This window comes from Muntiacus reevesi, chromosome 7 (assembly GCF_963930625.1).
Source record: "Muntiacus reevesi chromosome 7, mMunRee1.1, whole genome shotgun sequence".
Lineage (NCBI taxonomy): Eukaryota > Metazoa > Chordata > Mammalia > Artiodactyla > Cervidae > Muntiacus > Muntiacus reevesi.
The window spans coordinates 17,346,374-17,365,090 of NC_089255.1; the positions used below are offsets into that span (position 1 = coordinate 17,346,374).

General features: G+C 35.6%; 1 protein-coding gene and 1 pseudogene across 3 annotated transcripts in view; one reads left to right on the forward strand and one right to left on the reverse strand.

Annotated features, from left to right (window-relative positions):
• Positions 1–18,717, reverse strand: part of UACA (uveal autoantigen with coiled-coil domains and ankyrin repeats) — an 83,376-nt gene that overhangs the window by 37,768 nt on the left and 26,891 nt on the right. For 2 of the 3 annotated variants that reach the window (XM_065941751.1, XM_065941749.1), the window contains exon 2: positions 2,387–2,520. In XM_065941751.1, the coding sequence (XP_065797823.1) occupies positions 2,387–2,520 (134 nt within the window). Of the gene's footprint in view, positions 1–2,386; positions 2,521–4,693; positions 5,146–18,717 lie in introns of those variants that run through there. The other variant, XM_065941750.1, reaches the window with a different exon arrangement.
• LOC136172042 (ubiquitin-conjugating enzyme E2 N-like) lies at positions 12,064–12,542 on the forward strand (annotated as a pseudogene).

Here is an 18,717-nt window from a genome sequence, read left to right on the forward strand (position 1 = left end):
CTTTTTCTTTTTAAAAACAAGACAAGTATTACTACTATAATAGGAGATCCAGGTAATTTGGACAGTCCCCACCTTTAAAGACAACCAGAAAAGCATACAAAATAAGAAATCTGCCTAAAGGTATCAGTGAGCTAACATGATAGTGAAAAATTACTAAGACAGTATGCAGGGAAGCACAGAGGCCCAGAGAGGTGAACTTGGAATATGGGGCTACTTTTTCTCTAGGAGCATTTGCTGGTTAGAGAGAAAAGAACTGACAGGTTGAACAGTACTTTTGACAGCCTGAGGGGAAGGCGAGTCAGGAACTGGAACCCACAGCTCTCCAGGAGGCAATACGGATTCTAGGTGAACCTGCCCCGTTTTGTACTGGCAAAGGGCTACATCCCTGGGAAGGAGGTGACCAGGAATAAAATAGATTCTTGTAATGACTATCACAAGGCCTCAAATATTTCATTTTTGAAACTGTATAGTGATCAAGAGGGGCTTTGCTGATGGCTCAGATGGTAAAGAATCTGTCTGCAATGCAGGAGACTGGGTTTTATCCCTGGGTCGGAAAGATTCCCTAGAGAAGAGATTGGCTATTCACTCCCATGTTCTTGCCTGGAGAATCCCACGGACAGAGGAGCCTTGGGGGCTGCAGTCCATGGGGTTGCAAAGAGTCAGACATGATGGAGTGACTTACACTTTCACTACAGAGATCAAGAAGGACTTGTCAATTTTGCCTTAAATTTCAAAAATTAAGAACAACAACAAAAAAAAAAACCATTCAAAATTAAACTATTTTTATAACTATAGAAAATATATATTTGTAGTATGTCCTGTACTTGACTAAATATAAAATGCTTTAATTAAGAAACACTTTGTGTGTGAATAACAAAAGGAAAATATTTTATCCTATGAATCCTAGAAAGAATTCTACTTCTATAGTGAATACCTCAAAAACTTACACTACTCAAATATTTCATAAATTAAAGCTCAGAGTTCATCATAAACTAAAGTCCACAGTTCATCATATTATACCAGATTTGCATAACTCTATTAATATAAGTAATTTCCCTCAAAATTGAACCTTAGATCAAAAAAGTCTGAACAAAATCTCAAGTAACCATTCATTCAAAACATTCAAAGCATGGGCAGACAAAACTGAAGAAATAAGGTTTCACTGAAGATTTTCATTAAACTTTTAAAATCATGGCACTCGGGGAAAAAATATGAAAAACAATTTTGATATTAAATTTTTACTATTTATACTGCGAGTCCTATAAATGGCTTAAAATTTAGCAAAAATAGAAGCAGGACTCAAAATAACCAGTTTCTGTAGCTATCAAATTGCCTACTTTACAAAACTGAAACAGTACAAAAAATTGGGACTCCTCAAACTTCAGTGCTCTTATAAACAACTTAAAGTCATGCTCTGCTATTTTTACTATATTTATGTATCTAAGCATTCTAAGATAGTAACCTACATCAAACATTAACTATTTACTTCCTAATATTCATTTCTATATTTAGTATCTAGTTTCCAGTATTCTAAAAAAAAAAAAAAAAAAACTCAACCAAGTATAAGGCAGAGAGGAATTTAAGGAAATGAGACTTTTCACCTCTAACTTTGGAAGGTTTCCCAGATAAGGTTTGAACTGCTGTATTTATAGAGGATAGTAACAGAATCTAGATCTACCCTTTAACCCAACTGCTCCCTATCCTCAACATGAAGGGAAATGATGAAGACTAGGAAGAGGTAGAAAAAAAGATACCTGGTTTATAAGCATATAGACAAGCCAGCAGCCTTCAGTAACACAAAACAAAAGGGCAGGATCACTGCCTATATCTCCCTAAGTCACACTAGTTATTCTGCCTTTCTGTTGTCCTAGACATCTTCATTTAAATTAATTACGCCAATACAAAAAATGGATTGGGGTTAAGGGGAAAAGGTAGTGTAATTTATAGAACTCTTCCAAAATAGAAAACTTGGGTTTATATCCCAGATTGTGACTTTTAATGAGACTAGACACCAAGTTATTTAGCCTCTGTAAACTTCTTCCTACTTCTTTCAGAGGGCCACTGTGAGGATCAAAGATGATAAGGAGTATTAAAAAAAAAAAAGCTTATAAAACAAAATTGCACCAAATAACCCAGGCTGTGATTTGCCATAGGGCCCAAACAACTAGACCACTGGGTGGTATTCTAGTATTCTCTCTCTCACTTTGAAAATCTTTCATATTGAGGACAATTATTAGTCCAAATTTATGAAAGTGATGTCTGAAAGATTTTAGAGTGTGGGTTTTGATAAAGATTTTTTAAATTACATGTTGATAACCATAATTCACAAATTTCATTTGTATGCCAAGGGTGTACCCTTGAGAGAATTACCACGAGTAATACTCACGCAGATCTGCCTTCCACATCTAGCTTGCCTGGATTGACTCCCTTTTTAGCAAGGATTGAGGACACTTTTTCTACATCTCCCCTTTCTGCTGCTTTCATCAGTCGGTCATCATATTTGTTCCAATCTGCTGTTTGCTACAATAAAGAAAAAAGAAAGTAAACATAGCATACTATATACTATATTAGTATGGCTCTCCAAAGAAGGGGAAACAAGAGAAGGGAAAACAGTGCTGTATAATACATCACTGGGTTGCCCAATGTATCTCAAATTCCTTTCTCCTCACTATTCTAACTTGATGAAAAGAGCCTTTCCAAAACATACAACATACAAGAAATAATTTATATATTATATATTTGAGAAAAAGGGAATTTCTCATGTTTTCTGCCCTGTTTTCTTTGCCTTCAGAGCAAAGAAAGGAAAGGAATTAACTGTTGAATACCTACCATGTGCCAGGTATAAATTACTGGAACAACCCTAATAAACTAGATTTATCATCTCCATTTAACAGATGAGAAAAATCAAGGCTCCAGGGATATCAAATGACTTAACAGGCCAAGCCCAATTATGACTTCTCATCACTTCCCAAATCAGTGTGCTTGTTTTCCTGTTCTATAATTCAAGCTTTTGAAATTGGCTCTGGTTACCTATCACCCAAGACCTTTAGAGGCAGTGAAATTCTGTACACATTTAAGAACACCCACCCCTCTCCCCCCAGCATCACTTGCTTAAAAGGTACTATTGGAAATATAATTATAGAAGCAAATTGTACACACATACATGCAATTAAAAAAGCAATCCATTATGCTTATATATTAGGATAAAAAGAAACATCTACATAGAAAAAAATTTTTTAAAACTCTAAAAATATTAACTACTTAAAAATCCTAAAATTATAGGATCAGAGACGACTTTCATTTTCTTGCTTCTTTACATTCAACATATAATGCTTTTTATTAAAAAAAATGTTTGATTTCAACAAAAACAGTGCATATGTATTTCAAAGGAACAGTAAAGGCAATTTTTTTAAAAATAGAAAAACATATCAAATGATATAATTTTAATTATATCAAGATTATCAAGTTTTAATTGGAGAAAATACATTCAAGACATTAGATATTCTGAAGCCAATAACTTTAACCTTTTCTCAGTAAGTAGAAATGTAGAACTCAGAACTAAAATATACATTAAACAAGTAAGGTTTTAGCCTTTTAACATTCTGTACAGTAAACTTATTGCTAAATTCTTCTTTGCTAAGTCCAATATCATTTTTAGAACAAAAAATAATGTACATATCTTTCACTTATCTTACAAAGCAATTCTTATGTCCACAAATACAATAACAAATCTCTGGAGGAAAAAATGAATCACTTTATATAAAGCATATCCTCTAAACGTTTGAGCAATAGGATTATTTTATATCTACTCTCCTCTAAAACAAAACAAAAAAAGTAACCAATTTTCTAGCTAAATAAATAATGTATTCATTAAATACTTGAAGTGAAAAATATAAAAACTGAATATGAAAAAAGATAAATTAAAATTTTAACCCACCAATGAAATGTAACATTTCAATGGAATCTGGTTCAAGTATCTACAAAGACTTCAGAATTGCTGTCTGCAGTCAAATTTGGAGATGAACTACTTCCTTCTAACTTGAAAAGTTCAAATTATCAACTATGCTATGAGTCCTATGAGCTCTACTTACTGCCTCAGTCTAAACAACATTTTCAGCTTCCCCTTTCTTTAGCTTTAAAACAAAACAATCAGTGTGCTGGCTCTAATTTGGGGAGTGGTAGTAGATGCAGGCTTTGTGATTTCAAATGCCTAAGGGATTAAGTCACCTTTAGCACACAAACCCTTGCTCTAAATTGATTAGTTTACCCTTGCAGTTAGAACAATCTCAATTTTATTTCCAAGTAAACTAGCTGGTGGAGAAAGGAGCTATTTAAAACACTAGAACAATTGCAAAATCCGAAAGTAAGGCTCTTTAAAAGATAACTAAATAAGATTAAAGTCTGGTATTAATCCGGTGATTTTTCAGTTCTACTCTACCAAGCACTTTGGCCCACTGTCAGTTAACAGAAATACTGCTCAATTACTAAAATTCTATTATGAGCTTTTTAAATCCAGAAAAAGAAACAAGCACTTTTGTTTTCGATCACTAGCCCCAGTCTGCTAATCAAATAAACCAGAGAGAATAGAATAAGACATAGAAACCAAATTTTTTAAAAAGTAATACATTTTAAAAGAACACAGTTCAGAAAGCCTGGCCAAGACTCTTGTTTCACTGGCTATAGGGATACCTACTCTGTTCTTAGGAGCACAAGAAAACCAACAGCTCATCATAGACAGGATTTAGTTTCTTGTTGCTAACAGCAAATTAGTTCGCATTAAGTTACAAATCACTGTGGCTCACACAGCGAGCCCTCAGAGAAACTCCTAACTAGTGACTCAGTCCTTCTTCTTACAGCTCTTCCTGTTCTGCAATCTTCATGCTGCGCTACGCTTAGCTTGGATCTCTAAGGATATTTTCTTCGTCTTCGGAATCCTTCTCCGCCTTCATAACGCTTGAAAATTATCTTCCTTGCAGCGGCAGCACTTGATTAAGAGCAGCCCCAAATCAGGTACTGTAACTCCTCCTATTTGTTATTCTTTAGAAGCTGTCTTTCACTGCCTTCCCTTTCGGGGACTCCACTGGAAAGCTGGAACAGCACTCTACATCCTGCCGCCTCAACACTGCGGCACAGACCAGCGCCTGTGCACAATAAAGCTGTCCACATCCGAATCATCCCCGTAAACAGTGTGTAGACTGCCTCCCATTGGTCAGGATCTATTTTAGATTCCATAGGCCTTGACAGCTGAGTGACAGATAGAGAAAAGCAGCTAAGAATATACTGTAAATGCATGCTTCTCCTCTGAGTAATAAACTTAAGGTCTGCAAGGGAAAAATGACTCAAACACATTGTAAAACATGCTTATTATATCAAAGCAACTTGCGTGACATTACAACAATATTGTTAACAGACAAATTTGGTTATTCCCACAAAAAAATATTTTAAACCAGTTTCAGTCTTAGGATCGTCTAAACAGAAGTTATAATAACCATGATAAACAGAATATAAAATTCTACTTTTGGCAAATAGAATCACACTTTAATTTAAGGAAACACACACACACACAGAAACATTTTCAGATTTTTCTCCATTTTCCTTGTACCCCTCTCAGTCTCGTTCTGCATGCAACCAGGTTTCAGCTTACAACCGCTGCCAGCCTGTCTCCTAACATGTGAAATGAGAAGAGTGAAGCACTGCCAAGACATTAAATAGTCTGCATTATGATGAATACTTTTCAACAAATTTTAAATTTAACTCACTGCTCTTAATTTCCAAGTTTAGCACCCTGCCTGATATAGCAAGTAAATATTTTATCAGTGGAAAATCAAATTATCTGGATTCAGGGATTTTAAAAAACAAGTAAGATGATTAAATATTAAAAGAAGCAAATGCATATTAATCACTGAGCTAGACTGTAAATAAAACTCCACTTGGGGACAAAGTAAATACCCTCTCCACATTCTCCTCCGCGATGTTTCACCTCCATGTAACACAACATCCCTTACATTATCAAGGATGGTGACAAATTTCCACAAGCTCCAGGGGTTTTTTCTGTTCTAGTTCCCACATTAACACAAGAGTAATTTACACTTCCTCCAAAAAGTCAGATTTGGGAAAACTATTTCATGGAAATGAAAAACAGCCCAACACGACTGTTTACAGGAGGAGGTAAGGGCTACACTACAGATCATGCCGCCAGCTAAACTCTGTTATGAATATCATCAAGAAATCCATTTCCTACTATGTAAAATATTAGGTACATATTCTAAGATATATAAGATCACATACCATAATGTATTATTTTTGAAACAACTTTTTTTTCCCCCCAAATCACATTAGACATCACAATGGATTCTTGGCTGGACCCAGAGACTCTGCCCACTCGATTCCACCCTTCTTCAGGGAAATCTGGGTGGGATAGAACTCAGGTCCTATCCTTTGGTTAACAAAGCAAGCACATTCTTTCTAGAAATAGGACAGCAAAGGCAAAGGAAATAGAAAGGAGGAAATCTGCAGAAGTAATAAAAGCCGTATATGGAGCTGTCTTGTGCTAATAACCAAGGCTCAGGAGACAGGATGTATGGACCTCCTAAACTGTGGCTATCCTGAACCTCCTCTGTTCCTCAGTCTCCTTTTCCTACTCTCTCTCCTCCTCAGCTGTTTCCAGAGAGCTCAAGACAAATTCCCACCTCTGCTGCCCCCTGTGCCAATGAGGTTCTTCCCCTACCTTCATTCTAGTTCTTAAACATCACTTCCTCAGAGAACTTCTCAAATACTGTATCTACAGCACTAGCCCCATGCTACCCTTGCCACTCTTTATCTTTCTGCCCTGTTTCATCCATCTTCATAATACTTATCAGTATCTGCCAGTATATCATATGTTTACCCATTTATTAGCCTACTTCCTATTTCTGGTATTTACTTCAAAAATAATTAAAATAACCAGGGGGACAGACTGAATTCAACAGCGCACTGAAAGGATTATACACCATGACACCACATACACCAATGCAGGAGACACGGGTTCAATCCCTGGTCTGGGAAAATCCCATACCGCCATGGAGCAACTAACCCTACACGCCACAACTGCTGAGCCCTGCATGCCTGTGCTCCACAAGAGAAGCCATGGCAACGAGAAGCCCTTGCACTGCAACTAGAGAAGAGCCCATACAGCAATGAAGGCCCAGCAAAGCCAAAAATAACTAAATCATAAAAAAGAAGGAAATTACCTCAACATAATAATAATTACATATGAAAAGCACATAGGTATCATCATATCCAATGGTGAAACACTTCCTCTAAGATCAGGAACAAAACAAGGATGTTCACTCTCACTACTTTTATTCAACAAAGTATTAGAAGTTCTACCCAGAACAACTAGACCAAAAAAAAAAAAAAGGAAATAAAAGGCATTCAAATTGGAAAGGGAGGAGCAAAATTATATGTTTGCAGATGACATAATGTTACATGTTGTTCTTTGTTGTTTAGTTGTTAAGTTGTATTGCAACTCTTTTGCAACCCAATTGGACTATAGACTGCCAGGCTCATCTGTCCACAGGATTTCCCAGGAAAGAATACTGAAGTGGGTTGCCATTTCCTTCTCCAGGGGATCTTCCTGACCAAAGATCAAAGCCATGTCTCCTGTGTTAGCAGGCAGATTCTTTATCACTGAGCCACCTGGGAACCTGATGTTATATGCAGAAAATCCTAAAAATTCCACAAGAATAAAAAATTTAGACCTAATCAATGAATTCAGCACAATTAGAAGAGAAGTCGCTCCGTCGTGTCCAACTCTTTGTGACCCCATTGACTGTAGCCCACCAGGCTCCTCTGTCCACGGGATTTTCCAGGCATGAATACTGGAGTGGGTTGCCATTTCCTTCTCCAGGGGATCTTCCCGACCCAGGGATCGAACCTGGGTCTCTCGCATTGCAGGCAGGCGCTTTACCGTCCAAGCTACCAGGGAAGCCCATACCAGCTGTAAATCCTATACAAAAGCAACGCACAACAATTATGCTTCTATATGCACTAACGAGGAGCAATCCAGAAATGAAACTAAGAAAACAATATCACTTACAATAGCATCACAAATAATACAATAATTAGGACTAAACCAATAAAGTGAAAGACTTGTATACCAAAGACTACAAAACGTTATTGAAAGAAATTAGAGAAGATACAAATAAATGGAAAGACAGAGCATGTTCGACTGGAAGATTTACTATCGTTAATGTTAATACTACTCAAAGCAATTCACAGATTCAATATAATCTCTATCAAAATTCCAAAGGCATTTTTTTTCAGAAATAGAAAAATTCACCTTAAAATTCATATTGACTTTCAAGGGAACCCAAATAGCCAAATAATCTTGAGAAAGAAAAAGTCTTAGGTCTCACCTGTTCTGATTTCAAAATATGTTACAAGGTTACAGTAATCAAAACAGTATGGTATTGTCATGAAAACAGACACACAGATCATTGGGCTTCCCCAGTGGCTCAGACAGTAAAGAACCCACCTGCAATTCGGGAGACCTGAGTTTGACCCATGGGTTGGGGAAGGTCCCCTTGAGGAGGACATGGCAACCCACTCTAGTATTCTTGCCTGGAGAATCCCCATGGACAGAGAAGCCTGGTGGGCTACAGTCCATGGGGTTGCAAAGAGTCGGACACAATTGAGCAACTAAGCACACACACAGCACAGATCAATGAAACAGAATAAAGAACCAGAAATAAACCCTAATATATAAGGTCAAATGACCTTCAACAAGGGTGCTAAGACCAGTTGATGGTGAAAGGACAGTCTCTTCAACAAATTCTGTTGAGAAAACTGGATATTCATGTGCAAAAGAATGAAGATGGACCCTTATCTTACACTATATAGAAAACTTAATTCAAAATGATTAAAGACTAAATTTAAAGACCTAAATTTAACATTCAAATATAAAACTCCTAAAAGAAAATACAGGGAAAAGCTTTATGACTTGGGATTTAACAGTAATGTCTTATATATGACAACAAAAGCACAGGCAACAAAAGCAAAAATGGAACTACATCCAACTTAAAAACTCCTGTACAAAAGACACAGAATGAGAAAATATTTCCAAATCATGTATCTGATAAACAGTTAATAAGGAGACTATATAAAGAATTGTAACTCAATTATAAAGAAACAAATAACCCAATAAAAAATGACCCAAGGACTTAAATCGACCTTTCTCCAAAGATGATATATGAATGACCAACAAGCATATAAAAAGATGTTAAACATCATTAAATTAGAAATACAAATCAAATCATAATAACATATCACTTCACACCCATTAGGATGGCTACTATCAAAAAATTAGAAAATGATAAGTGCTGCTAAGGATGTGGAGAAACCTGAACCCTTCCCATAGATGGTGGAAAAATTTGAAACCTTACCACAGTTGGTGGGAATGAACATGGTGCAACCACTACAGAAAACAAGATGAAGATTCCTCAAAAAATTAAAAATAGAACTACCATACAATCCACTAATCCTTTTTCTGGGTATATATCTGAATGGATTGAAAGTAGAGTCTCAAAGAGGTATCTGCACACCCATGTTCACTGTAGCATTATTCACAATAGCCAAGAGGTGGAAGCAACTCAAATGTCCATTGATGGATGAATTGATAAAAAAAAAAATGTGGTATATACATGCAATGGAATAGGAATCAGGCATAAAAAGGAAGGAAATTTTTCACATGTTACACCACAGATGAATCTTAACTTTATGCTAAGTGAAACAAACTCCAGCCCTCCAAAGACAACTACTGTATGATTCCACTTATGAGGTATCCAAAGTAGTCAAATTCAGAGAAACAAAACATAGAATGGATTAGGGGAAACAGGGAAATGGGGAGTTGCTATTTAATGAATATATTTTAGCATTTCAGATTTATAAGATGAAAATTTTCTGGTGATAATTTGCACAACAGTATGAATATACTTAACACTACTGAAATGTTCACTTAAAAATGGTTAAGATGGTGAATTGTCTGTGCTTTTCACCACAATTAAAAATAAAAGAACTGCAATCTCACAATATCATTAGCATGCTTTATATTAATTAATAAACTTTTAAAAACAAAATTAAGAGGGTGAAGATACAGATGAAATGAGATCGACCACAGGTCAATAATTGTTAAAGCTGAGTTATAGGTTCATCAGGGGTTCACTATGCTAAACTATTCTTTAAACTTCTGTGTTTCATGCCCTTTTGACACTTTTTCCAATAAATTTGGTTGATGCATACATTTCTAAACTATATTACATGCCTCTTACCAAGGCCCTTCATTAAATTGGCAGGAAACACAGTATATCCTTTCCACTCAGTCCTCTCTGGATTAAAATGAAGCCATTTTCATTCACAGCCATATACTTACAAGATAAGTCCTGTGCTATGGAATGAAAGCATTCTGAAAAGAAGCAATTTTTTAAAAAAAGCATTAAATGTTTACCACATATTATAATAAATATATTTTTGTACTTCAGGACTGTACTATTTGAAAAGAAGCTATTCATTAAACGCAGAATGTACCAAGCCAACACATCTATGGTAAAAATCAAAATACAGTTGTTTCTAGAGAATAAATAAAACATTCTAACACAAAGTATTCTAGGTAGACCTAAAGAGATATCTTTAAACACTAAATCACCATAAAGAAAATCACTTAAAAGTTTTGACAGTGATTTCCTCATATTAGCATTAACTGCAAATTCACAACTTTTCAGAAATTAACTGAAATTTTTAAAATATTTAAGTAATATATCTCTAATGTAGAAAATCTGTAATACATTTAACTTTACATATAAAAATAGAAATTCCACCATGCAGAAAAATTACTAAAAATTTTGTATACTAACCTCTAATTTCTTCTCTGTTAAAAGGTCTAGTCAAGATTTTTAAATGTAAATGAGTCCAACAGCTGCTTCATTTATTCAATATTTAGGATAAAAGGTCTCTTGAGAAGTACTTTATAGAAGCAAATAAGCAAGTAGACTTTAAAATATATGCAAATTCATATAAAGTATTTATATATTTAAGGGGTAGACTCAACAGATCACAGGTAATATTATTTGAAGACCAGTTTTAGCCTAAAGGCCATTCTAGATGCATTATCCAAAAGAGAAACATACACAAAACTTTCACAGATTACTACAAAACTTTCATAGAAAACTGCTTAAAACCAAGAAAAGTCATGCTAAAAGAAAGTACCTAATTCACAGTTGTTTATCATTTTAGTGTCGCAGACCCTTTCAAGAATCAGATGAAAGGAATGGATGCTCTTTTTACAAGTATATATAAGCACATAATCAAAATAATTTACATTTACTTTTGGAGGGTCACTGATCTCTCTACAAATATGGAATCCATGAACCCCAAGTCAAAAACCGCTAACACAGACAAGGAGAAGCTGCAAAGGAGTTCTGTCTTTCATACAATATTTCTAAAATACTGAATAACTGTCAGAAGATGGGATAATTTATTTTGTTCAGTAAAAATTTACCAAGCATTATGTGTAAAGGGATATATTTAAATACTCAATTCAGGATTTAAATATACATGATCATTTGGTATGTGCTATGCCACATGTCAGGTGCAGGATATAAAACAGGGAACGAAACATACATGAGACCTGGCCTCAGGCAATTCACAGGAATAAAACCCAGTTATTTTCTTCAATTGCTCTCACAATATGAAAAAGATACATATGTAAACATGCAAATAATCATAATACAATGCTATCTATCTATGTTCTATGCTCAGATGCTCAGTTGTGTCTGACTCTTTGTGACCCCGTGGACTGTTGCCCGCCAGGTTCCTCTGTTTATGGGATTCTCCCAGCAAGAATACTGGAGTGGGGTGTTCATACACTGCTGTAATATGACATTAATTATATGGAAGGTATAGAAGTATAGCAAAAGAGAGAAAATCAGAAAAAAAAAATGGTAGGAAAAAAGTAGATAGTTTAGCAAACTATATACTAAAAGATGAGAAGGGAGACAAGATCAGAGGCCGAACTCGGGATCTAACAAGATGGCCGGGCTGCCCCAAAAGATTATCAAGGAAACCCAGCATCTGCTGGCAGAACCAGTTCCTGGCATAAAGAGAACCAGATAAAAGTAATGCCTGTTATTTTCATGCGGTCACTGCTGGCCCACAGGATTCCCCCTTTGAGGAAGGGACTTTTAAACTTGAACGATTCCTTCCAGAAGAATACCCAATGGCAGGCCCTAAAGTATGTTTTATAACCAAAATTTATCATCCTAATGTAGACAAGCTGGGAAGAATATGTTTAGATATTTTGAATAAGTGGTCCCCAGCACTGCAGATATGAACAGTTCTGCCATGGATCCTGGCTTTGTTAAGTGTTTCCAAACCAGATAATCCATTAGCAAACAATTTAAGAGCAGTGGAAGGCCAACCAAGCCCAAGTCATTGAAACAGCCAGAGCATGGACTAGGCTATATGCCATGAATAATATTTACATTGATCTGATCATCAAGTCTGCATGACTTCTGTTCTGCCAAGACTTCTTCCTTTTTTGTTTGCATTTAATGGACACAGTCTTAAAAACATTACAGAATAAAAGCCCAGACAGCTTCAGTCCTTTGGTGATTAAATGTACATTAGCAAATCTATGTCTTGCCCTGATTCACTGTTGTAAAGCCTGAGCAGAGGCTACAAGTACCATCTGGATGTTGCAAAACATTCAAAAGCAGTGACCCCTCTCTGCTTTTATTCATTTCCCCCATCATGGTTTAAATAGAAAGCACTGTGAATAAAGGTAGTTGTCAGGGTTAGCAGCAGGGGTGCAGGTGTTATACTTTATTTTTTTGGTGGGGGAGAAAGTAGTTTTAGTTTATTTTATGAGTTCCTTTCTCCTGTCTTATGGTGATCTAACTGCATTGGGTAAAAACAGCTAGCCAGTTTTTTAGAATATGCTCTCCAGCCAAGTCTAACTTCATTTAGACACTGTAGATGGACAAGCTCTATCGTTTGAACCAAAATGGAAACATTAAACAAATATCACAGCCCTTATGAGTAACACTGTGACCCTCCTGTCAAGTGTAGAATTCTCCCTTCAGGAAAAACCCTGTGATCATTTTGTGTGGCTTATCTGAAAACTTTTGTAAATCTTACGTTTTAGTAAAATATTTTCTAAAAAAATTATTCTAAAAAAATAAAAATTTTTCTAAAAATTTTTATTCTAAAAAATTCTAAAGAATTTTTATTCTAAAAAATTAAATTATTTTATTCTAAATACATATTCTAAAAAAATTAAAAAGATGAGTAGAAAAATCACCAGGTTTGAAATAACACCACAAATTAGGAAACTAAACAGAGCTTGTAGACAAAGCACTTCATCATATTGTAACTAAAAAATCTGTTCACATATGACTGTCATATACACATCTGCAACCGAGGCTTCTCTAAGCTTCAGGCCCACATATTCAAACACCTTTGTGACAATTCGTCTTCAGTGTCTTAAAAGTACCTCCATGTTTCAAACTATAAACATGTTCCTCCTGAAGCTTGATCTTACTCCAACTTTCACTAACACAGTAAATGGTACTATCATCCATCTAATTGTACAAGACAGAAACATAGAGATGAGTCTTGACAACTGACCCTCCTTGTTCCCCTGGTACCAAATCTCAGAGACTTTACCTCCCCATTATTCAAATCCACCTGCTCATCTCCATGTCTACCGACATCACCCTACTTCAAGTTAGCACCATCCTTCACCAGGATTACTGCATTAATGTCCTAAACAGTCTGTCCAGATTCATTCCAGCCCCTTCCCTTGTATTCTCCACACTGTAGCCAAAGTGATTTTCAGAATGAAAACCAAGTCACATCACCAGCACTCCCTTTCAAGCACCCTCTGCCACCTCACTTAAAATCTTTCAGTAGTTTCCTATTCTTGGAGGAGAAAAACAAATTCCTTCATGATGTCTTGTTGTTCAGTTGCTTAGTCATGTCCGATTCTTTGCAACCTCACGGACTGTAGCACACCAGGCTATGATCATGATGTCTACAAATCCCTGAAAAGTGTTATCCCCACTACCTCCTTCAGCCTCCTCATATTGAAATGCTAACTGATTCTCATATTATTTATGCAGAAACTGAGTCACTGGGAGATTACGGGATTTTGTTTAAGGCAATTGCAGTTACAGAATGATTAGAGAATTCTTTTGTTAGACTTATCCAGTGGTTTCTACTAATTAAGAAATTTCAACTTCTCAAATCATCTCAAAATAAATCTTTGACATAAAAATGCAAGTATCTTTAAAAAAATTAAGCAACATAAACTTAGATGTCCTTTACATCAAAAAAATAAAAAATAAAAGCTTCCATATTTGCAGATACAAACTTTAATGAAGCACCTAATAATATGTCAGGCATGGCACCAGAGATATAGAAGTTAATAAGATAGCCAAAATCTCTCTTTTTAAAACCACTTTATTAAAGTATAATTGACATGTAAAAAGCAATACATATTTAGAGCACATAACTCAATGAGTTTAAGGCTTCCACGGTACCCTACAATTATCACCATTCTCGTTACTAAACCCAAGACAAGCCCTGCCACAACCGAGCAGCAGAAAGCAAAGCTCATGAAGCATAAACATTCCTTGAAGATTAGGCTGCACAATTAAGGACTGTTCTCCAGTTCACTGGATTGATGATGGTTAGAAATATTTCCCCCATTCCATTTGGTCCAAAGGTTATTTACTCTTCTTTCTTATATAACAGCAAGTTAGAGCTTACATAACAGAAAAAGGAAAAAAAAAAAGAATGCTAAAATAAAACAGGAAAACACAAACTGTACATCCAGTATCTTTCTCCTACATTCCAGACTCTTCCCTTCTGATTTTCCCTTTTCCTTGTTTAATTAGGCCCCATGTTATCTACTCAAGTCTCCACTACATGATCTGAAAGTACTATTTAGTCAGGACTCAATGGAACAATTAGAGGAAGGGAAAAACTTATCCTGTCAACCATTTCTCTGACCAAGACATTAACAGGCTAAATCCTGCTTTACTGAATTTCTCTACATAAAAATGTCAAGAAAAAACAACAACAATTATTGTTATTATTACTTAAATAACAAATCGAATATCTTAAATACTGAAGGTGCTATAAAATTTTAAAAACAAATATAATAACTTTAAACAAACTGCAGTCTAAAAGACTCAGCACTGCCTTGATAAGATTTCCTCACCACTCCGTTTCATTCTATTCTAGTCTTAGTCTGTCGTATAAATACCAGACTGTCTACCACTAACTATTGCAGGTATTTGCTCCTTTATTAGAGCTGTCTAGGGGCCCAAAAGAGGTTGTTTAAAATAGATAGGAAATTGCCTCTCCAATTTTAATAAGTATCATTTATTTAATAATATTACATATTTCACCCTTCCTGTTTTATTTTAACAATCTTCTGGCAACAGAAGAAGCATCAAATTCTAAAGTAAATATATACATAGATCTTGAACACAACAAATGATAAATGTGTATCATACAAGAATAGAGCTCTTAGGCTGGATATATAAGATCTTATTTAAGATTCCCTTTAAAGTGCTAAGCAATTGGTTATTTGGGAGAAAATTTTCTCCCAAGAAAATTTTAGAGAAAAGTGTATTCAAATTAGAGTTCTTTAAACATCTAAGTGTCATGAGTGAATTTTTTTCAGTATAAAGGTAAAAACCAAGAAGGGTCTATTATGCCTCCTACCCTACCTTACACACACCAATGAACACAGTAATACCTCTGATGAGTTTTAACAAACATTTCTGCTAATGTCTGAAAACAGGACAGATTTAGGAAACAGTCTATGTTTATTCTTGACAAAGTAAAAAGCAAAACAGATACACTTATAAAAGAGCCTCTGATGGTGTTTGACTACAGTGAAAAGTAAGAGCTATTTTTGTTTCTTTGGTTTTCTATTTATTCTTGGCTTTGCAGAGAAACAGCTAAATAAAAATATGTTTGCTAGAACTAAAAAGACCCTTCGAGAATTAAACTGATAATAAATCTTACCCTACTAACCAGTATTTTTAAAATTGAAAGTTGGAAATACAAAGATATGTATAGACAGAGGGTCATAAGAAAATATATGTTTTTACAAACACATTAGAAGTTAGCGGCTTTTCTTTTTAATTATGAAAAGGATAATAGTTCTACACATATGCCTAACTCTTCCTGCATTGTTATTTTACACAGGATTTGCTCCCAATGAGTCTTAATATGTTTCTCCTCATTAAAAATACATGACCAAATTAATAATGAAGAAGAATGAATACTCTCATGACATGTAAGCATACAATAATAAAACACAGCATTTAAAATAAAGATTCAATTTCAAAATTCTTTAAGAAATACTTCTAAGTGCTTTATATACATAATTGTTACACTATAAGAAAAACTCTCTAAGTCACATTGCTATTTCTACTTTCCAAACAGGGCATAAAGAAACTAAGCAACTGATGGTGTTAGATTGGGCAGCTACTATTAATTCCCTCCTCTCCTGTAAACCCATTCTTTGCAATATGACTTTGCCATGATTCTCATCAAAAGATGGCATTTATTTTCTCATCCCTTAAATCTGGGCTGGACTTGAGAAGTTGAACTGTGGCAGAAGTGATCTTGTAGAACATTGAATCGAAGTCTCAAGAGACCCTGCAGCTTCCCCTCTGGGGCTGTTGCTGACACAGGGTAAGCAAGCTAGCCTCCTAGAGCATGAGAGATTTTATGAGAGAAAGAGCCCAACCACCCAGTCATGCAATCTAGCAAAAACTGCCAGACACATTAGCGTGGCCAACTTAGACCACCCAGCCTTAGAGGCACTACCAGATGACTTGGCAGCCTCAGGAGTAATCCCAGACAAGACCAGTGGGACAACCAAGCAGCAGAACCCAGCCCAAACTGCTGACCTATGGAGTCAGCAGCAAGTAAAATAGCTGTTGTTTTAAACCACTACATTTAAACCAAGGACTGTCTGAATCCAGGGCCTGGACTCTCTCTACTAACCAAAGCTGCAATTTATTACTTGGTTGGGAAACAAATGCATCTTGTAGTCTGATTCAGTTTTACAGATAAAGGAGCAAATTAAAAAATAGATTACTTTTTTTTAAATCCATTATCTAAAAAAAGGGGATGAGCTGGACATAGAAATACACCTTTTTACCATCTTAAAAGAAGGAAGATAGATACAAACAATGAATTCTGCAATTGTAATATGAAGCTGACAAAATTTTGTACAAAAAATACTTTCTATTCATTCCCAAAGATACACAAGTATTCATTTAAAAACTAACAGCATTCAAATATATTTTGTCCATAAAAATTGAATTCAGCAAGTGATCTAAGAGCAAATTTGAATGTCTATGCTACGAAAAGTTAAGAAATTATTAAATTTTATGAAACTAGTTAAATCTGTGGCTTTCAAAAACAAGACATTGCTACTGTAATGTTTAATAAGTATACATTCATACTTGAATGGAAATATTGAGCTAGGAATGAACTATAACAAAGCAAGAACCACAAGCAACATTTCTATGTATTCTTTAAGCATTGGCAAGCATTTGCTATAAAGGGTTAGATGGTATTTCAGGATTTGCAAGCCATGCAGTCTCTGTTGTAACTATTCAACTCTGTCACTGTAGAATGAAAACAGCCACAGACAATATACAAAAAATAAGCACTGCTGTGTTACAATAAAACTTTATTTATAAAAAACAAGCAGTGAGCCACAGTTGCCAACCTCTGTTTTAGATGCTCAAACATCCTTAGTTTATTAGTTGTCATCAAACTAATTTGTTTGCTGCCTTATCATGAGATTTATTAGAAAGTACCTTCTGTATTCATATTCCACTCTCTTCAAAACAGCACTATATATGTATGTGTACACACACACACACATATATATGGGTAAATTTTATAGGGCAACTTGGCTTAGCTATGATGTCCAGTTGTTTGGTCACACATGAGTCTAGATGTTGCTATGAAGGTATTTTGTAGATGTAATTAACATCTGAAATCAGCTGATCTGAGGTAAAGGAGATATCCCTTGATAATGTAGGGTAGGGCCTAATCCAATCACTTGAAAACCTAAAAAGCAAGATCAGAAAACTTCGAGAGAATAAGCAATCCTGCTTCATGGCTATAACACAGAAATCCTGCCTGAGTTCCCAGCCTGCTGGCCTGTCTTACAAATCAGATTTTTCAGTCCCATATTCATGTAGGCTAACTCCTTAAAGTAAATAAGTATCTCTCTCTTAGATACAGATATCTTTGAGATATAGATACATAGATATCTTCTATTCTATTTCTCTGGAGAACCCTACCTGATACAATAATAGGGTTTTCCTAGTGGCTCAGTCTATGGGGTCGCACAGAGTTGGACACGACTGAAGCGACTTAGCAGCAGCAGCAGTGGCAAAGAATCCACCTGCAATGCAGGAGACCCAGGTTTGATTCCTGGGTCAGGAAGATGCCCTGGAGAAGGGAATAGCTACCCACTGCAGTATTCTTGCCTGAAGAATCCTATGGACAGAGGGGCCTGGCAGGTTACAGTCCATGGGTTGCAGAGTTGAACATGACTGAGCAGCTAACACTTCACTTTTACATACTCCCACTGTAGATGCCAATCACAATTCCAGTCTTTTCACCAAGTTGCCTAATATT